Source organism: Columba livia, chromosome 1 (genome assembly GCF_036013475.1).
Source record: "Columba livia isolate bColLiv1 breed racing homer chromosome 1, bColLiv1.pat.W.v2, whole genome shotgun sequence".
NCBI lineage: Eukaryota > Metazoa > Chordata > Aves > Columbiformes > Columbidae > Columba > Columba livia.
In genome coordinates, this window is record NC_088602.1 from 15483909 (window position 1) to 15510450 (window position 26542).

General features: G+C 37.4%; 1 protein-coding gene across 1 annotated transcript in view; it reads left to right on the top strand.

The window, feature by feature from the left end:
* Positions 1-26542, top strand: part of ARHGAP42 (Rho GTPase activating protein 42) — a 165909-nt gene that overhangs the window by 121557 nt on the left and 17810 nt on the right. Inside the window, exons 8-19 of the mRNA XM_065044178.1 lie at positions 3764-3893; positions 7958-8058; positions 9212-9321; positions 10736-10814; positions 11804-11843; positions 13072-13134; positions 14521-14595; positions 15243-15327; positions 16533-16591; positions 17377-17482; positions 22172-22331; positions 24670-24814. Coding sequence (XP_064900250.1) covers positions 3764-3893; positions 7958-8058; positions 9212-9321; positions 10736-10814; positions 11804-11843; positions 13072-13134; positions 14521-14595; positions 15243-15327; positions 16533-16591; positions 17377-17482; positions 22172-22331; positions 24670-24814 — 1153 coding nt within the window. The remainder of the gene's footprint in view (positions 1-3763; positions 3894-7957; positions 8059-9211; positions 9322-10735; positions 10815-11803; positions 11844-13071; positions 13135-14520; positions 14596-15242; positions 15328-16532; positions 16592-17376; positions 17483-22171; positions 22332-24669; positions 24815-26542) is intronic.

The window sequence follows — 26542 nt, forward strand, 5'->3', positions numbered from 1 at the left end:
TGTCCCAAAAATGCTCCAACTAGCATAGAATGTTGTGGTTTGTTTCTTTAAGATCACAGATTGCCACAAAAACCTTGTCCTGCTGTCTGCTAGCTTACCACTGTATATTAAGTATACTTGGGAAGCCGTGCTCTAGCTGTTCTCTGGATTTATTTTGTCCACATCAGAGAACTGGTGGGACCTTCCTCCTCGGTGAGCAGCTCTCACAAGCATTCAGTTCCACTGGAAGAAAGGGTCTGTTATTTGTGTAGAGAGTTACTCTCAACTGAGCAGATGAATATTTTCCTGTAGATTGGTCTGAGTTTGGTGGTAAAATACATACAAGATTAACTGTGCCCAAAAGCACCATTGCCTTCAGAAATACCAAAAATGCATTTAATCAACATACTTTTCTGCTCATCATAACTGCCATATACAAGTGTATACACACATACAAGTGTATATATAGCAGGGTGGGTGTCAGTCTCTTCTCATAAGTAACAAGCAATAGGACAAGAGGAAATGGCCTCAGGTTGTGTCAGGAGAGGTTTAGATAGGATATTAGGAAAAATTTATTTGTGGAAAGGGTTGTCAGACATTGGAACAGGCTGCCCAGGGAAGTGGTTGCATTGCCATCCCTGGAGGTGTTTAAAGGACATGTAGATGTGGTGCTTAGGGACATAGTTTAGTGATGGACTTGACAGTGTTAGGTTAGCGGTTGGACTTCAAGATCTTAAATCTCTTTTGCAACCTAAACGACTCTGTGATTCTGTATTTATTTCACTGTGTAACTCGGATGTTACACTTCCAAGGACACACAAGTATATACAAAACATCTTTACACCCAATCTGCATTAGAACTACTATGGCTTGCTTTTAAGGCAAAAAGTGAAATTCAACTTATTAATATTGGGCCAGGCCTACATTTTTCATGACAAGTAACTTCAAATTCCAGTTTTAAAAAAAAAAAAAAAGAAGGAATTCTGTCATTCTGTTATTTCCTCCAAATGCTGTATTTTTGGGGTGACTCCATTTCTTTTCCATTTCATTCTTTCAAGAAAAGATACTCAACAGAAATTTTGTAGCTCCATTAGAATCCAAAAATCTACAACAGTTTAGAAAATCTGGCACCAGCTTTTGTGGATAGTGCCTTGGTCACTGAACTAAAGGAATATGAAGCAGGTCTAGGAGTACGGGAGCACCTTACCCTGCTCAACTGCTATTCCCTGTAGGTTACTGGCAAATAAAACACTTGACATTTTCCCTGTAGCATCTTGCTATTAGAGAGACATATGTTAACTTGAAGTTAGACAACAGCATTGCTTTAGCACTGTTAGTGTAGATCTGTATTCTCAGGAGAACTGCACTCTTCCAGGTTTGGCTGCGATTAAAAACGCACAGCACCCCTCTGTAGCCCCTTCCCCTTCTGTGTTGTTCATATGTACGTATAGATCCCATTTAAAACACTGCTTCGGGAAATAAGGCAAAACTTTCTACATGATTAACCTTTTCCTTTTGGATCAAAACGCAAATGTTCTCTGAAAGTAGAGCATCTCAGCCCCTTGTCCTTTCAAATTATGTATTTACTATTTTTGGTTTGCTACTGAGACTGTTTCAGATAAAGGCACAAGGGGTCAGTGTTGTTGCACCGCACAGTTTCGGTAAAAGGGTAAAAAATGCGCTTCAGTCCACAGATTCATTTACTTTAATATGGCAAGTTCTTAAAGGAGCAAGAGCCCACAGCGCAGACCAAAACTGGCATTGTAAGCCAGAATATGTTAGTATCTTCTGTGCTTATATCTAGAGAAACGGAACTATTAAAGGATTTTTTCATTTTCAGTGTTAATTAAGAAATATTTTATCTCTTCTTGAATATTATGTAAGTACAACTTGAAGTTGTAAATAGACTATGAAGGTAGAGGGAGATGTAAAGTTAGGCAGAATTATGTATTATAATATTATTTTTTATCATATTTATACATCAGAGAAACATACATGAAGATACAGTGGGGTATGGGATGTCATTCACTGCTTTTACACAGAAACTTGGATCCTGGCTCCAGATCTAGATCAAGAGCTTCCTTTTACCAGCTGGGCTGTCTACTGACTTGTCACTCAGAGCATCGCCCAACCTCAGACTGGAATGGAGGGTGTAGGGCAAGACAAACTGAGGACAGTGTTCAGGGACAATTGTGTTCAGCCCACCTGTTGTAGCTGTCAGAAGTACTCCTCTCCATTACACCGTGTTAAGGTCTTGGAGAATAATTGACCTGAACTGCTGTTTTTGTTCTTAAAATTGTCCTGCAGGTTAGAGCAGGAGCAGTAACAGCCGTAGGAGTAGCAGAGTAGTGGCAGGTCGACAGCTCTTCACAGGTCACTGCATCCTAACATGCCCTGTTGTTGTGTTTGCTGTTTCAGCTGGCCAGTGGTGTGCTTTCTATGTCCATTTGGCTTTGTCTTCTATAATTTAACTCAGAGTCCTGGCTTCCTAAATAGTAGTAATTAAAAACTTAATAGAGAAACAGCTATAAGCTCTCAAAATGGGGACATTCATCCTTCAATGGCAAGTCCCTCTTGAAGATCTCAAAATGACTTCTGTTAACTTTGGTCTGAATTGATACTTCACCCTAACGATATCATCTGGGAAGCTCAGAGAGGAGTTTTACCTCCCTCTCTAATAATAATGTTTATCTTCAAGAAGAAGACTTAACATGTGTGTTATTATACTACTGTGCAACTCCATGAATGAATAAAGAATGAATGAATAAAGAATGAATGAATAAAGAGGAGAAAGTATTTGCCAGTGTATAAAGCCAAGAGAGTATCTTTCTGGCTAGTCAGGATTAGAGTCTGTAAGATGGCTTCACAGAAACATTACAAAAATCTTTTTTCTTTTCTATTACCTGTAGGAACAAAGTGTTCAACATCTGATATGTTAGTAGCAACCTATCAAACCTCTGACACCTCATAATAATTCTCTACTATATCGGGGTAGGTGTGTGGAGGGAAACCTGGGCCTTACTGAATTCAACAGGAAAAAATGTGCATTTACATGAGTATAGATATTAGAAAATATGAATAACCCACCTTTGTACCTCATTCTTTGCTTGGCCAGATGCCTGGTTACACACACCACAGTTAGGACAGACACAGTCCTTCCGTGCTTTTGGCACCGTTTGCACAATCCTATCAAAGAATGTTCATGACAGTGTGGTTAACCTGACTGTTCTGAGTCCCGGTAGCTGTGGTATTCCTGCAGATATGGATGCACTTGTGGAGAGACTGCAGCCATTTAGAGACATTAGCCTGACATTAAACCAAACTCATGTTTTCTGCGCTGTGCTTCAAGTGGTTCAGTGGGATTTCTTACGTCAGGTGTGGGGCTGTGCCATCAGAAGCTTCTAGTTCAGCCTGGCTTCTGTCTGTGGATTCTAGAGCACATGGAGAGAAAGTCTGCAAAATGCTGTGTAAGCATAGCTGAAGATGTGAAATTACCTCCTTTCTGAGGTTACTGACCTGCAGAAAGAGGAAAGTTACTATTCTCGATGTTTCCTTTACACTTGTGTGCTTGAGTTCTTCATTACTGTGTTATTCCTAGGCTTCTAGGGCAATGAACAGTATTATTCTTCATTGCTTTTTTTTGATTTGTTTTTCCTTTTTTATCTCTGGTAGATGCTTCTGTTGGTCTCCAGTACAGTGTCCTTGGCATTATTAACAACCATTGTTTTTTAGAACTTACGTGAGATAATATGGTTTTTTGTTTGCTTCTTTTTCCGGGTATTAGACCAGGAATAATTTCGAAAGCACTAGGCAAGAAGTGGAGAGACTCATGCAGAGAATGAAATCAGCCAACCAGGATTACAGACCGCCAAGTCAATGGACAATGGAAGGCTATCTCTATGTGCAGGAGAAACGTGAGTAAAACAGATATACCTTTTGATTTGAAAGGCACAGCAACAAATGTAAGGACGAGAAAGTTGTTTAATTAGCAGGACAACACAACAGCTCTGTGTTTGAATGTCTGCAAACTTCTGCTGTGGTTGCCTTCCAAATGATTGAGGGGTTCAAATGAAGAATAAGTGTTTAACTTTTCAGAAAGCACTCAGAGTAGCTGCAGTCAGATGGGGTGGTGATCAAAACACACAAAGCAACTCAGCTCCTGCCCTCAGGTCCTTGTGGGGCCCCTGGGTTCCTGCCACTGGCCGCCCCAGTGACTTACTGGTAGCCAGCTCTGCTCTGGCTGGCTGCCCTTCACCTTGCAGTCACCCTAAGGGTAAATGAACATGCACATAATGGAAAACAAAGGTGTAAGAGGAAGAAAAGTGACCTAAATACAGTCCACCAGCTTCAAAATAGCTGTAAATCTATTCTATGTTTCATTCACTTCATGAGAAATGAGAATGAAGTGGTGAGCTAAATGAAGGAATAAAACTAAAGTTGTTGAAACTACTTTGAAGAGCCTAACTATACATGATGTTGTAAATGAAAACAGAACAGGAAATATGTGAAAAGTCATATGAGATAATTCAAAACTATATGTCACCTGAAGTATCAGATGCCGCTGTTTTATACCCTAACCAGTATAGAAAAGCAAGCCAAACTAGCTGTATTAGGTAGGATCATGCAAAACCCTCAGAAAAATAGTTTCCATTACATGGGGTACCCAGATGTGTCTATTTATTTATTCATTTTTCTATTTGCTGTGGAATCAGCCTGACATTAGAAAAGTATATAGCAACTTTTTGAGATAGTGTGTACATGCTTGTACAAGTTTGATATTTGTGCAAAAATTATTAAATACATCTTTATACCTTATTTCTCAATCTGAAAAAAAATAGAAGGCATCTGGGTATAGAATTCCTGTGTTAGACTTGACCCCATTTGACCTCAGCTTTGATGAGATCATCTTCACTGCTTCCCTTTTAGATGATAACTCAAGAGACTACATGGAGTTATAGATAATTGATTTTCCAAATAACATCATGAAATTAATCTTTATTCCATATGTGAGCTAAAAGAAATAAACCTCAATGCTTGTCACCATTAACCTCAGACACTTTTGCCCTCAGTAGCACTGAAAGTTTTAAGAAGACCCTTTATATTTTAATTGCGTAATAATGATAAAAGAAACCTGCGTTAAGTGGAAATTACACTGAGCCCTGCTAATGGGGGAAGGAGAAAAGGAGTGAAGCATTGGGCACATGCTGTGCTTCATTAAATAGTGAGAGGCCAACTTGACATCCTCTTACTGAAAAGAGATTTGTTCATTAGTTTATTCTGGAGTAAAGAGTAACAGGGCCTGTGATCCCTGTGTCAGTGGGGAAGGTATTAGTTATGTATTTCCTTGTCATGTGGATTTACTTTCTTACAGCTATCACCGCATAGGCTCATGTCAAATTTTGGACAACTGGGTTAAATACTTGATATTCTTGAGAGTAAAACTAAATCTGGCATATATTTATTAGTGAAATGCATGGTGGTAAATATGTTTTTTGAAGAAAACGGCAGTAGGCCATGAATTGCTTTTTATTCAGATGGACAGTCAAGAGTAACTTTAAGTTTCAGTGTAGGTTTCTGGTTACAATTAATGAAAAAACAGGTGACTTCAAAACTCATCTAAAATTGCTTTCAGAGGGCTCATCTTTCTTGTATATGCTAAAAACGTTAATGAAATGCCATCAGAAGAAAAATCGATTTGACATTATTATAGATTTTGTTTTGCTAAGTGAAAATAAGTTACAATATAGGAACAGAACAGTTAAATTCTGAGGCTGAGTTGACTTGTCAGTTCTTGACATTACATTCCTGTGAAACGGAGGCAACAGAAGAACTTTCTCTGAGTTGGCTTAACAGACTGTGTACATTTCCACATCTACATTGGTGGATTGCCAGATGTCCAACTTCTATGACCAATGCAAGCTTTTGCATATCCACTACCTTTGTGGAAGGCTACATTTAGAAGACATTGTAGCTACAGCAAAACTACTAGGTTTGCTTTGAACACCTTCCATTTTTATTTAACTGCTGACATTTAAAAAAATGTATATATGTATATGGATATATATATTTAACTCAGAGTTCTTTCATTTTAAAAAGAATTAGAAGGTTCAGATATACTATACTTTGAAAAATCAAGATCATACTTTCCCATGAGCAACTCCCATTGAAATGAACTTGAAAATCACGTGTGGGTTGAAAGTATCATCTATTCCTGTCCTATTCTGATTTTAAACAGTAGTTACAGTACTGCATCATATATATGTATTTTACTTTGTCACCTGCCTTGGTGATGGCTCTGCAGAGGGGGACCGTGTTTGAATGCCAGGCTCTGAAGCACGATGCTGTCCACGGGGAAAGAAGCACTTGTCCTTCTTGGTACCTCTTCACACACAGCCACTGTGTTTGGTCTCTGTGATCCAGAAGCTGTGTCAGTGCTGGTATTAATGACATAAATGGGGCTTTTTTCTGCCACTGGGAGCAGCTTACACAGAATATCCCACCCTCTGTGCTAAATTTCCTAACCTCAAAAATCAAGAAGCTTCGTCCAAGTTACCTGTTGACTATGTGTTATCTAGTGACCATGAATGCTGCCAGCACTCTTTGTTAACCAGTGCAGTTATAGCCATAATGTTCTGGCCCAAGGGGGAGCAGTCACACTGCAAAAACCTGAATTATCTTGTCCTCTGCAGTGCACCACTCCTCTAGATGTATCTGTAAGAATTTTGGGAGCTTATCTTGTTCTCTGTGCTATAGTAAACATTTTTTTCCAGAAAATTGTGAGAGATCTTGGCTGTACTTCTGGGATATGGAGAGAATTGTGGGAATGGTGTCCTCACAGCAAAGAACACATTATAAATACCTGTATCTAAGCTATGTTAGTGGCCAAAGTTTAAAATAGCGTTGAGCTTTAACTTAAGAGGGTTTTGTGTTTAGATTAGTGAATGAAAGTTCACAGGAAGGCCTGAGCAAATCTCTGGGTAATCCAGGAGTGAAAACATCTTCCTCATCAGAAATCCAGTACTTTGCAGTAGGATTAGGAAGTTGTGTGATGCGAGCTCTCCAGGATAAAGCACACACCCAGTTACTTGGGGGTCACTGCAGATTTCATGTGTGGCTATCTCAATCGAAGACTAGTAAATCCATAAGTACATTATGCTTTGTTATTGTGGGTATGTGCAGTTGTCAGTTTGTGGACACCGTCAGTTGTACACCACTGCTGCAGCCGCCTCTTCCCCAGCAGGACCCCTTCCAAGGCATAAAAGGCCACTGTTTCTGGCTGAAAGTGCCACCTCTACCATCCAGCATTTTACTCCTCATCTCTAAATCACTATTATTTAAGAGTCCACTGTTCCTCACCTTCCTTTCCTTTTCCGTAATGAAATCACCCTCCAGTGCTCAGCTACATAAGATGGAACGTGTCTCTGAGCCAATGCCGTTTTACCCACTCCCTTAAGGTAACAGGTAGAAGAATGGAGTTCCTATGGTACTACCAGAACCATTTGTTACCTTTGAAAAGAGCTCTGAAAGTAAGGGGGAAATGCACTCTAACTGCATTACTTCATTGAGTTTTCTGTGTCTAATACCAGACTTCGAGGTTTTGCTCGTAGGAAGGAAGGAATACTGGATCCTAGTGCTGTACTTGGGTTGATAAAGTCCTCAACTGTATTTCCTAGGCAGAAAAATCCTCAGGATCTTACCTGTCTCCTGCCTGTCTACCCTGGTAAAATGCTGTTACACATCCACTTGCTAAAGAAAATCGGTCTGCTGGAATTTTGTTGGGCAACCTCATCAAGCTGCTTGAGAATTATACCTGGAGAACATGTTCAAATTAAAAGAATTAGGGGAGTTTGGTTTGGTTTTTCTTTTGTAGGCTACATGGAGATGCTGTTGTTTCATTTCTCTACTTTATCTAACTACAACTAAAATAATGATAAAATGCCAAAATAATTATATTTAATGCTATCTTTCTTTAATCTAGGACCTCTTGGATTTACATGGGTAAAACATTACTGCACTTATGATAAAGGAACAAAAACATTTACAATGAATATAGCTGAAACAAAATCTGGTGGAAAAGTGGTAAGTTTCACGTGCATGAATGCATACATGAACTGTATATTCCATTGTTTATAGTAAGCATTCAAGAGCTGTTCAAAGACAAAAATGTGAACAAAGCATAAGTCTGTTTTCATACATGAAACAATGCTTGTCTTGCATAGTATAGACAAATTAAATATTTAAATAAAACTATTTCTTTAAAAACTTATATAAACTATTTATTAAATAACTTCTCTAATGTGGTAGTTGCAAATGCATAGGAAATCAATCACATTCGCACGGCATCATAGAATCAATGAGGTTTGGGGGGGAGCTCTGGAGATCACCTGGTTTAATCTCCATGGTCAATGCAGGGTTGAACAGATCAGGTTTGCCAGGATTATTCACTTTGTCACCTTCCCAAGGACGAAGGTGTTGCAGACTGGCCTGTAGTTTCACATGGGATGAGAGGAAATGGCTTCACGTTGCATCAGGAGAGGTTTAAATTGGATACTGGGAAAAATTTATTCACAGAAGGGGTTGTCAGGCACTGGAACAGGCTGTGGGAAGTGGTGGAGTCACCATCTCTGGAGGAGTTCAAAGACACGTAGACGAGTTTCTTAGGGACGTGGGTTAGAAGTGGACTTAGCAGTGCTAGATAACAGTTGGACTTGATGATCTTAAAGGTCTTTTTCAACCTAAACAATTATCTGATTCTGTATCCTTGTCCTTGCTCTTCTTAAAGACAGAGGTGACATTCGCTTTCTCCCATTCTCAGAAACTCCACTGACTGCATCAGTATTTCCAGCATTATAGAGAGCGGTCTCATGATGATGGTGGCCAGAACTGGGAGTTAGTCAGCTTCGTTCTTTAGAAATCTTTTTATCTACGTGTGAGAGTTGACAGAGTTATATGATATTCATTCTAAGTTGTAGTATATAATCATGTTATGTATGCAGACGTTTGTAAAATTTTGAATATTTTTGAAATATAATGATCAAATAACAAATGTGACAGAAAGCTATTAATTTAGTCTTCTTTTATGTACAAGTAATTATTGTCTATGTTCCTAAATAATTTTAATCCCTATTTTATGGCATATTCTTTGGACTGTTCATACAGTTGAATTTAAGATATGAAGCCAAGGTATATCAGCATACTGCCTGTGCTAATTTTGGTTTGTTTTGTTTTATAGAATGGCCTTGTCACAAGCTCACCAGAAATATTCAAGCTCAAATCTTGCATCAGGAGAAAGACAGATTCAATTGACAAACGTTTCTGTTTTGATATTGAAGTTTTTGAGAGGTTTGAATTTTTTTCATTGTGTTGAAGTTAAACAAAACTGCACAGAATAGTGTTTCATTTGAAGTTCTTTAAGTTCTCATCAAAGAGATAGTTGCAGGCACTTTTCACATGTTATTTATTGCTTTAGGACATGATTCTTTACAAATATGCATGGCCTATAAGTTAAATGCATTCTGGAAACTTGGACAGAAGATTGAAAGGGAAGTAGAATACAAAGTTGCTTGGTCATTATTGTAAGGATATAACTTTCACAGGCTGATAGAGGGTTCACTTTTCCCATTGATTTGATATTCAGGAGGAAAGTAGTGAATTTTTGTACAAGTCAGCAGAGGATATAAACAGACAACAAAATACCCAGAAATTTTTGGTGGGAGTTTATATACAAGGGCAACATTAATGTCTTCTGAATGTCATGTTGGTAAAAGTTGGTTTTCTCCTAAGAAAGAGAAGATGCAGTGGCCAGAACTGATCTCAGTAATGACTAAGAATGTGAGCGAGTTCATATAAATATAAACAGTGTTGGAATACTGTCTCGTGAGCATTTATGTTGGCAACTCAGTGTATTAATTTTAAATTGTTTCTTGAAGAACGCATTTGCCTGTGATCACAAATAGAGACTAATTCTTTGTATATACGTCTGTTCATGTAATTATTTCAGGAACAAAGATCAAAATTGGTTCCCTTATCCTCGCTCAGGTTCCCACGACTCTTTTTCTATGCAATGTCAAAGCTTCATCACCAGAGAGTATATGCCATGTTTTTCACCATGTTTTTCAGTTAAAGCAGAGCCCACAGAAAGAACTGAGTTTTTTTAATCCTCTCCCTTAAAAAATTCCTTCACTGTGGCAGTATTCAACTCGATTGGCTTTACATACTTAAGATGCTACCTCAAGGCACTCATTTTAGGCAACCATTTTAAGGCACACTTCTTTTGACTGGCTTTGGATGTCCATATTGTGTTATGATGATTTTCATATTAGAAGTACCTACTTCTTTTTATTGACCATGAAACGGAGGTAGATAACCAGCTCCGACATAGACATATTTAATCAAATTCAGCTGAGGCATCTTGCTCTTAAGTTTTCCACCCTCAGCATCTCCCCAGTGAAAAATGGGTTGTATTGGATCCTGTTTGTGGGTGTATAACTCATCTTGCAGTATGGAGGTGCCTAATACCTATTAGAGGGTTGTAGTGCTTAGGCATCTAAAATTATGTGTTGCAGTACTGAACTTTTAAGAAGCAGAAATGTTTTTAAATCTAGCTCGGAGTTACTGTGTTATGTCAGAAGCCAACAAATTTACTTAACTTTTCTGCCCTTTATGTATTCACATCAATATGCATTTAGATTTTGACTTTGTATACTGTTGGAGAAAAAAAAATAGTGACTTCAGTATGTATGTATATTTTTGACAGACCTGGAATCATCACACTACAAGCTTTTTCAGAATCCAACCGAAAACTTTGGCTCGAGGCAATGGATGGGAAGGAACCAGTAAGGATGTTGTTTTTTTCATTTTCATTTCATTTTACAGTTTTGTGGCACATGTATTAAAGAAAGAAGCTAGTATGCATTTTAGATACTCTGTTACAGTATGGGCAAACACAGTCCTGTTCTTTGTGAGACACTATCACATACACAGTGAAGATAGGTACAAAATAGAAAAGCAGAACTATTAGTGAATTTAAGCCTTTATTTGTATATTATTATGTTAGGATATTTAATGTTTGAGTAATATGATGGCATATTGTCTAATAGGATTCATGGTTCAGGTCACATTTGTGAAGTGGTAGTTTCTGCTCTGGTAAAGACAAACCATCTTTTGGGCAGCATTGTGAGGTAAACAACACCATCTTGAAAGGAACTGCAAAGACGGTAAAAATGTGTTGAAAGCTACTAAGGGACAGTCTTGTCTGAGATTTCTTCCCACTATTACCCTGTTCTTAAAATAGTCACTGAGTGAGGGTGATACCAGACCTGCATCCAAGGGGAAAAATTGTTTGGTCGATTTTATGAAATAGCTGAGTGTTTTTACAAGCTTCTTGCTAGACTGACACAGTACAGAAATTAGATCAGTAGTTGTATTGAAATTTAACCTATTTAGTGGAGTCTGCAAATCTGACTTCTAACACATTTTAGTGCCCATAAATTTAGTGCTATTAAATCCTAAGTCAGTCTAGAATCTCAAGGCCAGTCTGGGTATGTTTGTGGGACCCACCCTGCTGGCCCTCTGCCTTCTCCCCAGCGGGGAAGGTGACCAGCTGTGTGAAACTGCAAACACAACCAGAACGGGGCTTGGGCCCCTCTGCACCTGCTCAGGTCCGGGCGCAGGGCTGTTATCCGGGGTGAAAGGCCAGGCTGGCTTTCCCCTGCCAGCAAGCTAACACACAGCATGTTGCTGCTCGCTTAAGAACTGCCAACAAGCCTGGCAACAAAGAATTTAAATCACAAACACTGACATGTTGCGGTTTTATTTTTTACAGATCTACACACTACCAGCCATTATTAGCAAGAAGGAAGAAAGTAAGCTCTTTTTTTATGTAGAGTTACCAAATATTGCTAGATGTCTGTAACTTCCTGGTTTCTAGATGTATGCGTGTGAGATTAATTATTTTACATTTTCTTTCTGTTGCTGTGAAAAAACTGTTTGTTGGCTTACATGAGTGGGTTACACAGAATCACATTGCAAGATGTGTAAACTGTGCAAAAGCCTTCAACTTTTGTGCTACTATAAACCTAAACTGGGAGAAATTTGATTGGTTCCAGAGCTACAATATATTTAAAAAATCTGTAAAAAGTTTCTATCAGTAGTCTGTCTGCCTAAGTGTAAATACATGCCAGTGTGTTGAAATAATATCCCATATGGATGACATATTTTTGGTTTTAGGTGGATGTGTATCTGTTACACATACACTAAGTAATAAAATGATGATATTTAAGGGTGCTATGAGATTTATGTGTATCACAGTATCACAGTATAATTGTATTAACGTTATATTAACACATATATGTTAACATAATATTAAGAAAAATACATAAAAATAATTTACATGCATGGGTGTATGTATCTCAGAGAGAGAGAAATGAGTCAGGGACATACATCTTCATAGCAAGTATATTTGAGACTCTGGAAATCTAAAATTTAAGCCACTACCTCTGTTTTACATAGGATGGTGTTTATTTTAATGGTGACACATGTGCTGCTTTAAGATCTTGTCTATACAAGTAGGTAGAGCAGTGAGCATCGAAGATACAAAAGTTGACTAGAAGTGCATTCACTAGAGATAAGCTCACTAATTAAAATCAATAACAAAGATCGTTTTCCTATGTTAGCATTTTACAAGCGGTTATGTGCATGTGCAAGGAACAAAGAATGTTGTTGTATTAAAACCACTGAATATATTCTGTTCATAATGTAGGTCCTGAACTGTTAAAGGCATTTTCCTGAGCAGAGAGGAGTACAGGAATCCGCTTTTAAAGCAACAAGGTTTCAGCTGTATCTGTAGAGGGGCTACTGGTTTCTCAGAAAAAAACAGTGCAATATTCTGCTCATAATGAATCACTAATGATCAGAAAGTTGGATTTCAAGTGCTAAGGATTTATCTACAAGAATACTATTACAGAAGGAGTATCATAATCTCATGGACAGATGTGCATCAGTCCTTCTTGACTAACGTGATTGTAGCTAAACAGGGAGATTTTGTGTATTCCTACATTAGAAAATAAAGAACTTTTTTTCTTCTTTTTATAGTGTTCTTAAATGAAGCAGGTTTCAACTTTGTGAGGAAATGTATTCATGCTGTAGAAACAAGAGGTGTGTATTAAATAGCAAATTATGTATTAGATTATTATGACTATTTTTTCTCAAATATTACTTCAATTAATTCTACATGTTTTACAGCTGTGCTTTGAAGTGTGTCCAGTGTTTGTTTTTTTACTTTTGACATTTTATCCATGTGCTTTATGCCTATAATTGTTGCCACAAGTTCCAACAGCATTTCTTAACTTATCATTTAAGTGGGTTTTTTAAACATTTTCTGTAATTTCATGTTACTTAAACAGCTTAATAGTTTGACAGGGGGAATATACAAAAAGAATAATCAGTCTGCTGCTGAGGTGATACCTTGCAACTCACAGCAAATTTTTAATTAACCCCTTTCAAATGAAGAGGTGTGGGTGTATAGTTTTCCATAAAAAGTGGGAATCTTTTCCTGCCCGTGCACTGAAGCGCAGGTGTGCAGCTCCCTTCTGATCCAAAAGCTGTGCTTGGTCTCTCTGGGCAACACTGAGCCCCACATGAATTCAGTTTCACAGGTAACAGTGTTACGTAGCTTTTGAATCATTGCTGACTCAGAGCTTGCGTTTTTTCCTGCTGGGGAGGCGGAGAAAAAAGTTTTCGAACCAGATCACCTAGATTATGCAAGTGAGATCAGACTTTGGAATGTTGTCTTGGAATTAAAATTGGGCAATTTTTAAATGATAAGACCTAAAGTGGGGAGAAGGGAAGACCACTGGTTTTAAGAGGCAGTTAAAAACAATAAAATTAACATCACTGGAATACTGAAATGCTGTGTTGTGAAGGTCACACTTGAAACCTTATTATTTTATTAGCCTCTATGCTATTAAAAAAAAAGAATTGAAACATGGGTAAATTGGGACTTGACTGTCTCTTTTGCATGGGGATCCATGCGTAACATACAAATTCTCAACTGAGTTGTTGCTGTGGTATGCTATGTATGTTTTTATTTTGGGTACAATCATTATTTCTCTGTAGATGTCAATTAGATCTTAATTGGAACGGACGATGTTCTAAACAAATACAGATGTATAGTAATTCCACTGAAGTCTAGGTATGATAAACTTGTTTGACGTGTAATGTGTTTTAAGGCTGCTTTTGAGTCTTATTTTTCACTTTGCCCAGTAATCTCTTTTTTGTTTGCTAGTATGGGTAATTTCTGTTTGAAAGGGTACTGTTAATGTAGAACTGTGATTAGTGTAAGGTATAGTGTGGATTCAGTGGAATGCATTTGTTAATATCCCAGAAGATCATTCAGTAGGGTAAAGCAGTACTTTAGAACGTAATTGTACCATTTCCATAAATACATACAGATGATTTGAAAACATACACCAGAAATGCATCAGCGTATATTGAAATAACCATATTTACATTATTTTCATTCCATTTGTTTTCCCAATGTAGGTATTACAATCCTGGGGCTGTACAGAATAGGAGGTGTAAACTCCAAGGTGCAAAAGCTGATGAATACCATATTTTGTAAGTATCTGAAGTGAACCTTTGTCAATATGCAGCATATGTGCTGTGGTCCCTTTTGCCTAACTGCTGTACACAAAAGAGTGTGTCAGTATATTTACAATTTCCACTAAATTGAGTTTGCAGTCTTAAAATGAGTGATCCATCTACCTAGTTTCTTGTATGCATCAGCATTCAATTTCTGCATGCAATCATTGATATACATGAGCAAAATACTCATTAAAAAGCATTTATTTTACCTTTAAAGTTCTATTTGGCGTATTTCAGAAGTATTCCAAAGCTTAGCTCTGTAACACAGCATAATTCTGTTTAATAGACAGTTGTTCTAGTCTTTTACATAATTTGGCTCTGTAATGCCTGTATTTGAATGTCTAAGCCAAATACAGTAGTAATTCTCTGTTGACTTGGGCTTACTTTACACTTTGATGCAGTGCATATAGTTAATCTTTACAGGTACTAAATAATGCTGAATTAATTTTTACTAATACTTTGGCAGAGATTACAAGTTTCAAATTGATCTGATTGGTAGATAATTTGGCTAATGAGTAATCACATGAACTAAATGTCTAATTTGTTAGTTTCTGTTTTGCTGCTTTTCTAGTTAGTGTGTTTGTCAAACTATAACACAATCATAATTAAATTTCTACCAGCTCCTAAGTCTCCCCCTGATATGGATATTGATCTGGAACTTTGGGACAATAAAACAATAACAAGTGGACTAAAAAACTACCTCAGGTGAGTATGATGCTGCACAAATATTGATGTTCTTTTTCTGGCCCATTAATCTTTTGCTTATTAAAGTCGTATTACACTTCTCATATCTTTTAGCATGGTAATAATTGAGTATATTGTTATCTTGCCTAATATCCATGTGATCATGTATGATAATAAATCTAAAATTTGTCACATATTTTCTGCCTTATTAAGATAGTCATGCCTTATATAGCCCTAAATTTGCCAGAATTTAATTAATTGCATGTTTTTATTTAAAAATGTTTAGGTTAACCACAAAGCATGTTGTGCAGTCTTTCTTTTCTGTATTCCTTAAGCTGTGGGGTTTCTTGGCATTATTGTTGCTGCAGAATAAAATCTGTGCAAAAGCGTAGGTTTTTATCCCTCCAACATTATCATTTTCTCTTCATTTTTGCCACTAAGAGACAGAATTTTCAAGAATTATGGGACTTGCTAGATAACACCCTTTTTGGATGTCAATATATAACATTCAAAATATACATAACATTCAAAAGAAACATAATAAAAAGCATTAAACCCAGATGATGAGTGTTTTGTGCCTTCTAAAAATCTAGATTTCCTCAACTGCTCCTCTAACAAAGGGCAGCATCACAGAAATCCCTATTCACTCTGGAAAACATACCTAGGATTTATAGAGAAATGCTCATGTAAACCTCATTGAAAAGACTGGCTTTGGTTGAAGAAATTTTTAATACATCTTCAGAAGCACAAATCATTGCAGATACTGTGTGCTTGTGTCTGTAAAGCAAGTCACAGTCTGCTGGTCAGAGTGACTCTTCTAGGATTTCTATGATCAGAATTTTGGTCCCAAATTTCATCATGTTTTTGCCTTTCATTTAAAAGATGGCTTGTGCAGCCCACTGTGCCATGTTCTGCAGCTGTATTTATTCCTGTACTACAGCTTGGGAATCAGAAAACAGTGAGTCTCTGTGCTGAAGTCAGTGCCGGTAATAGTTCCCTTATTAATTTAGATGGTGATACCAGATTCAGCTCAAGAGATTTTCAGACTATGTACGTGACTGAGTTGTATATTACTTGTAATCAGTCATCACTGAATTGGGTTTCCTAGGACATACCAATATACTTTCTGCAGATGTTGAGGGCTGTTGTAATCACACCCATAAAGCTTAACAAGACTTTGAGTGATGGCTCTCTTTAAAATTTTCCTTTTAATATTTTACAACCAGGTGTCTTTCAGAACCACTGATGACTTTCAAGCTGCACAAAGATTTCATTGTTGCTGTTAGTAAGTAAAGTAATAAATAATTGTTAATGAAAGTAATATTGTTTCTGACTCGTAATCTCCTCAGTTTCTATCCTTATTTTTCTCCTTGGTCTAGTATTAAGTGATCCAGCCATGGATCCGAGTTCTTCATGTCACTGTATGTGACAGCACAGTGCCACATGAAAGCCCTCAGAACAGAGAAGTCTCACTAGATGAAGCTGTTCAGTGGTTTGTTCTGTGTGGCTGCCTTCTGCATGGAATTTTGAACCTTGATTTATACGTTGGTTTGTTTTATATGGGCTTATAACGCTTCTATAGCATTCATCCCTCTGATGCAGGGACCTTTATTTTCCCAGTTTGCCTTGAGAAATGGAGCGGGTGATAATTATCCCCTTTTCACAAATGGAGTAATTAGATACAGAAATAGTAAGATTGTTTTTTATAATAACATCAGTTTAGAATTTGAAGGTATTTCCCCATTCTGGCATTGATAAGAATAAAAGATATTTGAGAATTTTAGATATTTCTAATATCAAGGAGTAGAATCTTGGATTTCAGTGAAATGGCACATTGGGTCAAAATCGCTGCAAACTTTGTCGGTTCCAATATCAGTGATAACTACTATTGGTGAGTTACTTGAAATACAGATTTTAGAGTGTTGTAATAAATATAATAAAATCATCCTCATCATTTTAAAGGCTTCTTGTAATGCATGCGTGTAGTAATGTACAGGCATTGGTGCCATTTGTGGTCGTGTCTTAGCACATGTTCTAATTTATCAACGATATTTGTTCCCTGTTTAATAGAGTCAGATGACCAGAACTACAGAGTTGAGGCGGTACACGCGCTTGTGCATAAGTTACCAGAGAAGAACAGAGAGATGCTGGACATCCTTATCAAGCACTTGGTCAAGTAATTATTTTTGATTTTTCTCTTTCATATTATTGTAAGATGTGATTATTTCTGCTTTAGATTTGTCAGTGTTGCTTAATCCATTCTCTGTGTTTAAACAATATCACTAGAAGTTGCGTTTTGTTTCTAAAATGCTCCTCTAAACGTAGATGAAGAATACTCACCATAGAAACAAAATAAAAAAATAGCACCAGAGCCACTGAGATGACAAGTTATGTTTATGAAGTGAACCCATTCGATGTTTTAGTCCACATTCCTGTTTACTACAGGAATTGACACTACTTAAATTTAGGAAACGCATAAAACACTAGTAGAAAACTAGTAGAAAACACTGTTTTGAATCTGACTCGAGGTCCCACACTGTTTCAGAAATGTATGGAGACTAATATGATAATACTTCGCCTTCATGTTTGATCTTATTTTTGTAACTGTTCTGAAGTGGAGTATCATTTGGAAACACTAATTGGAAGTATTATTATTTATATTTTTGATATCTATGTAAATGTCGAGACCCACTTTTGAATCTCCTTTGTTTCATCGGCTTCTCTGGGTATTAACTAAATGTCAGATCGAAAAGATTTTGCGTTTCTTTGAGCTGATGACCCCTTGTCTTCACTGAATTACACTTGGCACACACTGTGAGACAAAAACGACAAGGTTTTATTCCCTGTCTATGTCAATAGCTATGATTACATCCATTTATTACATTATAATTTATCATGTTTCTGCATCAAAAATTTTTCATATCACTTTAGTAAACCTTTGGCCAGTTTTCACTGGCATTTGCTGAATAATTTTTAATATGTATTATTCTTTCTCATTTAGGCTGCTGTATATTCTAGTACATTTATCAATGATCTGAGAATGTGACTACTGAAACAGCAGTTGTTCAGATCAGGCCCGCATGACTGAGATATGTAGAAGGCATAAGTCCATGTTGTTTTCATTCTGCATTCATCCCAGCTATTCTGCTTTTTCGATCACAGCTGGAGCCCCAGCCTGCAGGGAGCTGTCTGCAGTGGAGCCTGATGCAGTTTTGCTTCCTCTTATAGATACAAAAACTTTGAAAATTTCTTTGATAGGAAATCATTTAGCCCTAATAAATTATTTTTAGCCCTTTATGCCATTAGCCCCCTGTAGAACTAACATGTTACCAACTTGCTGTGAATGCTGCCATTGCAAAAACCGATTAGGCAGACCTTGCATCTTGTCACACATGGGGTAACCTGGAGAAACAGATGAAAACAAGTTTCATAAGCTTTCTTACTCAGAGTTTTTTTATTAACTAAAAACATGTAATGTGTCCCCCTTTCTAACCCTGTAAAAAATTTAAACTTTTACTCAGGGATTAATAATTTCGTAAAAGCTGCTGGTCTGGAAGCCCCAAAATTAGCTATATATATATATATACACTTATTTGTTGGCCGAATTAGTTATCGGCAGACATTTCTTTCTTGACCTTTTTTCCTGGCCTCTTTATTCTCTGTATGACATCTGATGCACTCCCAAGAAAAAGCTTGCCTGCAGTATTCTCTTCATTAATTGTTCTCTTTAATTCCTGACTGTCATATATTTGATAAATTTAGAGTTTTATACTGAAAACTTTCAGTTATTTTCTTTCCTTCTAATTTCTTTAATAATTTGCCAGCTGTTGTTTATGCTAGCAATTCTAATGAGACTGAATTCAAAATTAGTCTCTGGAATGTATTAACTATCTTCCTTCCTCATCTTTTTCCTTCCACTGTGTAGAGATTTTTCAGAGAACAAATGGCAGATAAAGTGCATAATTTTATGTAAATGGGAAAATATGAAAGAAAGAAAAAAAAAAAAACAACCTCCTGTTTCTTCATTATTTTGTTTAAAATCCAGTTTCTAAATGTACATCCTTTCCCTATATTTCTGTTAGCTGTTCAGTTCCTTTATGTGTGGTTTTGTGTCTAGCTGAAAATACTGTACCTTTAACTACAGGTTATAAAACAAGGATAATATGATTTCTTCTTGGTTTACGTCTTAAGGGCTTTACATCCGTACCTACCTTGACTTTTGTGTCACTGTGCAAAATTAAATATGATCTAGATGCTGTGTGCTGTAAATCATTCTAAAAACAAACAAAAGCGGCAAATGTTGAAGAGCAGCCTGCAGAGAGGTGATACTGCATGAGGATATACTCAGTCAGCAGCCAGGCAAACATGGGAAGTTTGGTATTATTTTCAGATAGGTAACTCATTTTTTTGTTTCAAAACCTTCGTAGTCAAATTGCTTGTCTACTTTAAAGAATAAGTCATTCTTTGGTATGATTTAATAACACCATACTTTTCTAAGTCAGGAGTCTACAGTCTGGTAGTATCAAAAATTTACTGGTGATGTATCAGAGAAAAGAGATTTTGAGGAGAAAGCAACTGTATGTTAATGAAAGCCTCACCGCTACCTGAAATGCACGATTACCTTGGCCTGTATCTGTTCAACAGCCCAGCAACAGTAGGAGTAGGTCAGAGAAATTGATTATCAAAATGATTCACTTACAGGCCTGGGTTTTTTCTTTTCTTGCAAGAAATTGAGCCTTCGAAATGCTCTGTGGAAAGTCTTTTCTGGTCACAATGTTATTAAATTCGCCATTCCTTTTATTAACCAAGCTACCAAGTTTGTAACTAAGGAAACCCAAACACGGGACACACGCTGCTTTCTGTCTTACACTATAAGACTATAGTGTTTCTGTAAGATACCTTAACAGTTACTGTGCGGCACAAAGCAGAGTAACATTGCAAAGGGCTATTTTTTTCTAAATTTTTCTAAGAAACCTAGAGCTAAATAATTCAAAATCCTATTTTCATTAGAATACTAGTGGAATTCCCTAACACCCCTTAGCCACCTAAGCCAAACATAAGATCTGTCACAGAGAAAATTAGATAATTGGCTAAAAAATTGCTTTAACAAGATAGTTATTTTCATGATACGGCTTCCAGATAATGATCTCTGCCATTGTGTCTGTCTGAAGTAAAATTTTGGAAGATGTTTTTGGTATAACTTAAAGAAGCAACACAGGGAACACCTAAGAAGATGGGCATTTATTTTCCTGCAGTTTATGGTCACATTGTCTCCAGTACAAACCCCTTTCCTATATTTCTCCTGCTTCTGAATGTAAATGGGATGCTGAAATATTCCTGTTCCATATATGAGGGGAGGATTAGTTCATTGTAGAAGTAATTGCATAGTCTGTCTATCTCACCTCTGTACCAAGGTAATTCTACTGTCCTACGAATTCTGTGTGTCCTTAGTGCCCAGTCATCAGTGAGACTGAGAGAAAACATAATGTGAGTCCAGACTTGAGTTTGATCCTGATCTTAACAAAATCCCCAAGTAGCCTTGGGAAAAATTGGTTTTCTTGGCACTACCTTTTTAATCTTTGTAAGGGGATAGTATTTATTTTATTTGCTACCAAAGTCTGACATCAGATAGTTCATTATGCTAATGCTTGTAGAACATTTTAAGAATAAAACAAGCTAACTGAGAGTGTTATTGGAAGGAAAACATAGCAGATGTCTCCATAAACCTGATTAATGAAGACTATCAGAGAAAACCAGAAGATAAAGTTTGCTCATACCTGCTAGTCTGCCAATATTTTATAGATTTTAAGGTTTCTTAATTTTAAAAGGTACAAGGGTTATTTTAATTATGTGGGAAATAGCTAAAAACACTCAGCTTGACAATGGTTGAAGATAGCAGTGAGAAGGAAGAGGAAAATGTGAACAAGTGCCTCAGTAACTGATTCTATTTGGTAGCAGATTCAGTAAAATAAAGCATTAAAGCAATTATCAAATCTCTGCTTGGCATGATATTTCTCAGACATGAGGCAATAGGGCAGCTGTGATTGGGGAATGACTGGCAGTTATTTTGAAGGACTTACAGTGATACAGTTTTTACTTGGCAAATCTTATTCGTAAGGAGGGAAAGGGGTTGTTGAGGATTACTGGTTGGTGGCTTTCGTTTTACTAACTGATAAATTACTGAAAAAACGAAGTTTTTAAATCCTACATAAAGAAGAAAAATTACAGAAAAGGTACAGTAAGTGATAACAGAATATACAGAAGTAAGAGGTTAATATATTTTAAAGCCAGATAATTTAGTGTTATCTGTACCACAGAAACAATTATTTCACTGTTCCCATTTATCCCGTGTTTTCAATGCATTAATAAAGAGATCCTATTGCAATGTGTTTTCAGTAACTAAGTTTATTTACTTTACATGAAAGCTGAACTATATGGTTGACCTCTGCTACGGTATTTTCAGTCGATCCCACATCAAGTATTTAAGCTCCTGTGTATTCATTGGAGAGAGATGATGGGTGCCTACCTAAAGACTCCTAAACTTTACATGGTCTGGATCTCTCTGTGGAGACGTTCAGAGATTGTTGGCTTTTCCTTGTCAGTTATGTCAGGAACTTAAATACTTACTCTGGGAAGACATATTCATTATCTATTAATTACTGCAGGATGGGAGCCTTAATGGAAACACACTAGTTGTACTACACCATCTTTTGACTCCAGTAAAAGTAAAAGTTTAAAAAATGTTTTTAAAGGGGAGGCATGAACTTGGGGTCTTGTTAAAGAAATTGTGTTAACAGGTTTTTGCCTGTTGGAATTGTAGTTTAACACAACCATTTAATTGCATATTGTTTGTGTTCATTTAAAGGGTATCGTTGCACAGTCAGCAAAATCTAATGACTGTATCCAACCTTGGTGTTATCTTTGGACCGACTCTGATGAGAGCCCAAGAAGAAACTGTGGCTGCTATGATGAACATTAAGTTTCAGAATATCGTCGTTGAAATTCTGATAGAGCATTATGAAAAGGTAGAAAGACATGATCTGATTGTTACATTGTTAAGAATAAGAAAACCAGCATTTGTAGAAGGTCGTTGATAGAAAGAATGCCTTCTTCCCACCCCATGCTATGGATCTGTATTCCTAGCAAGTTTTTTGTGGCTGTGCAAGGTACAGATCTGAGGCGTCATCTCCCATGCTTTGAAGGAGTTTCTCTGGATCATCAGGTGCTTTCTGAAGATTGCTGTGTCCTTCTTGTATCTAGAAACAGAATGAGAAGGTCATAACTTTGCTCCCAGCTCCTCCATCTCTCTCCTGCTATCGGCGTATGAAGGTTCACTCTGGGTCAATGCACGGATTCTCCTCTGATGAGTGTGCCAGGTCAGAGTCTTTCTGACCATTGCTGTCCTTTGGGGATAGACCAGCTGTACAGTGAAGATCTAGTCCCATCTGACATCATGAAACCTCACCTGATGTCATTTCTTTTTTCATGAGCAGCATCAATGTGGAGCCCCAGCACAATCCCACATTTCTGTGGACTGTGTCATTTTTCACGTGTGTAGGTACAAGAGCAAAAGTAAAAAGGCAAAAAAAGAAAAAATTATCTCAGATGAGGTTTTATTCCTAGTTACAGGTTTTAAGCCCATCATGTCCTTGTGATTTAAAAGTTCTTCAATGCTCTGGAACATACACACTTCTCTAGGTACTTCTTTTGCTTTGAAGAATGGCGTATCTGTGCCTGCCTGGTCTATTTTGTTTTCCCCAAAGAGACCAGTAAAAGTGAAAGTCCACCTCAGACTCTTTCCTGGAACATTAAATAAGAACTGTTTCATGTTTTGAGGAGGAAAATCCATGAAATATTAAACACTTTTGTCACTACCATTGCAGGGATCAGTTTCACTGAAAGGCCTCCTCAGATTTTGTTTTATTTTAAACTGTTTGATTTCAGAACTCAGCAGAACAGTCCAGACCTCCTTTACTTGATCATCAAAATAAATCGGGGGGGGGGGGGGTGGATCTTTTGCTGAAATATATCACCTTCTCTGATGACTAACAAAACAAAGTTAAAAGACTTTGGGGTTGTTCCATTTCTTGTTACTCAGCTAAGGGATGGTTCCCAATCAACACCAGGATCCCCTGCACTAGTTGGTCAGTAAGTACTGACTGTACTGCTTGGTATTGCCAGTTATATTTCATAGGGACTCCTCAAAATTGGTGTGATACTGGTAGCCTCCTCGCCTGTAACCCCAAAACATGTATGTGTTTCCAAAACTGAATTTCCCCTCCAGAAAATGACAAGCTCTTCCTCACTAATACCTAATACAGTACTAAGGTACTTCAAGAGCATCTCAAGACATGCAGTATTTTCTGCCATAGCAGTATATTTGCTTTTTTGTACTCTATGAGTGGCATAGAGGTATATTTTAGTTGTTCACTTCATCTTCTTCTGAGAGTGCCCTACTGAATGCAGATCCAGAAATCCTTGCTGAGTTGTGTTCTGGCATTGCATGGTATTAACCTGTGACACTTGGCCCTCTCTGCAGTATGGAGACTGGACACTTTGGATTCTTTCAGCAGTTTAATGGAATAGGCAATCCTAGTAAAACCTCTTCTCCATTCCACAGAACTAATTACACCTCCTTCTACAGAATGCCATAATAGATACTCAGTTGAGTTTACAGCCTGCACTAGGAGGAATAGGTGAGAAAGGACATCTGGGAGAAAAACACACAAATATTTTGGTTATATCCTTTGCTTGGGTCATCCTCCAAGGCAATTATCATTTTTACTAGAAGTATCCAAGAGAGTTTTTAGGGTCTTTCAAGACTCCTACTGCATGTGTCTTGGGTATTGCAGAACAAGTGATACAAATGGAAGTCACCCACATTACTGGACTTTCTGTATTGTCCTTGCTGGCCATTCTTATCAGCATAGAGTTCTTTAAAACCTCTTGTGTACCTGTGTCACAAGTACAGTAGTCAGATATCCAAAAAATGTTAGTATTTTCTGCAGTAATGAAGTTGTAAGGACCTATTGTATGTTTCACATTTTAGACTGTTAAGCACTTAATAAGAGCTAGAAAATAAAACTATTTAAACAAATGTTTTAATATAATTAGTATAAATTTTAAGCACAGCTCAGTATTGTGGTTCTTGGATTGTAAAATGAGATCAGAGCAAAGTTTATATTCTGTGAACTCACTCTTGCGTGTCTCAGACCATTACAGCATTAATTTCAGGAGCTGTGGTGAGGAAAACATGAATTAGTAACACAACTGGGAGAGTACTTCTATTATTTATGACAATACTATTTATTTATGACATTTATTTATTTATTCCCCCTCCCCCTTTTTTTTTTGATCATGCAGATATTTCACACTGCGCCAGACCCCAATATTCCTCTTCCCCAACCTCAGTCCCGATCAGGTTCAAGAAGGACAAGAGCAATTTGTCTCTCCACAGGTTCACGTAAACCCAAAGGAAGATACACACCGTGTCTAGCAGATCCTGACAGTAAGTTTGTCCTTGTTGACTCAGTATATTCCTTTTCTATGTCTCGGCTTTAACTTTCCTGAATAATATCCAAGAAGCATTGTATTCCGATAATTACAAGCCTGACATATGGGAATTTCTGAGCTTGTTTACTCCTGTGAGTCACAGCCGCACTGCTGGATGACTGCATTCTGTGCTTCTCTCGGGCAAGGAAGGATGTTTGATTTTAGGCAAGTCTTGTATTGCATACCATGTTCCAAAATTTTTTATAGTGAACTTTATATTCTAATCTAAATATAGTCTGCTTTGAGACTCTGTGGAGTTCATTACATGAAGTTCACCTCATTTGCTTGTAAGATGATGATTGAGGTTGGGAAACTGTAAATAGAATCTTTTCTTCTGTAATAAATGTAATTTAATAAAGGTCAAACGATCAAAAACATTACTTGGCTTTTTTCACATTCATGAAACTGTGGTCATCGATTCAAAGTGAGCCATTGCCTAGGTTTGCTAAAACCGCTGAAATGTTTAGTTTTTCTGGAATAGAAACAAGCTCTAATATTTTGGGGAGAAACAGTATACTTATCATATGGCTTCCTGTTTAACAGCAGGGAGTAACGTGTGTAATTAGTTGCTTCTTAGAATGCTTATTCATTTTTCTGTAAATGTGACTATTATAAAGTTTCACTTCATTCATTTTCATCTAGTGGGCCATTGCTTTTTTACTTACTGTCTGTACCACTGAGAAGTATTGAAGTTGTTCAGAGTTCCACTACTGCAGCAGACTTACTTCCAGAAGAACTTCTGTGTCCCTTGGTTCCTCAAAGAGATTTACATGAAACTGGTATAGCAAATTAATCCACAGTTAAGGTACATCTGTTCTTGAGGATCAGCTGTAATTCTTGTGTGCAGTGTTAGGTAATTTATCTGCAGTATACTCCTACACAGGTGCTGCATTTTCCATAGGTTTATATCACATGATTCCTGCCAGTGAGAGTTTAAATACTAAATGAGAGCAATTAGCTGTCTACAGATCAATTGCCAGTATGAATGGCTTGGGATCCCCAGTGAGAAGTTACAGTGGAACTGTCAGTTACATTCACCAAATGAGCAGCTGGGCAAGTTTCAACTGGTTTAACAGTGTAACTGCAATAAATGGATGCTAGCATTAAAAAGGGCATTTCTGTACAAGTATTTTGCAGAGCACGTACAAGCTCACACTTCTTCATTCAGACACGTCTTGTGCTGGTGGTTGGATTGAAACTAGGTCTGACCCACATGCTCTGCACTTGGATTTGCTTCTTAGGTCCAGCTCAGCTGTACAAGCTTCAGTAAAGATCTCACTTGTGTCTGGAAGGTGGCAGCAGAAGCAGTGGTGTTCTCCTTGCCAAATATCTCCAGGTGTGGCCAGAGACTGGCAAGAGAGAGCCCTGGCTTCCGGCAGTAGCAAATTCTGAAGTACTAGATGGTTTTAAGTCATCATTTAAATGAAGCATGGACACTTAACTGTATTGCAGGAAATTAAGGAATTCTTCATGGCATGCAAAGTGAGATCTAGGTTTCAAACAATAGGGAATGATAGAAAATGTATCTGACAAATTCAGGCTTCAGCCAGTCTTGCAATTTTCAAGGGACTAATGGTCTGTGCAGGGGCAGGATGGGGACAGTCTACTTGGGATACTAGAATTCTGGCCAGAAATGGGCAGAATATTTCAGATTATTGTACCAGTGGCACTACTGTTGTCAGAT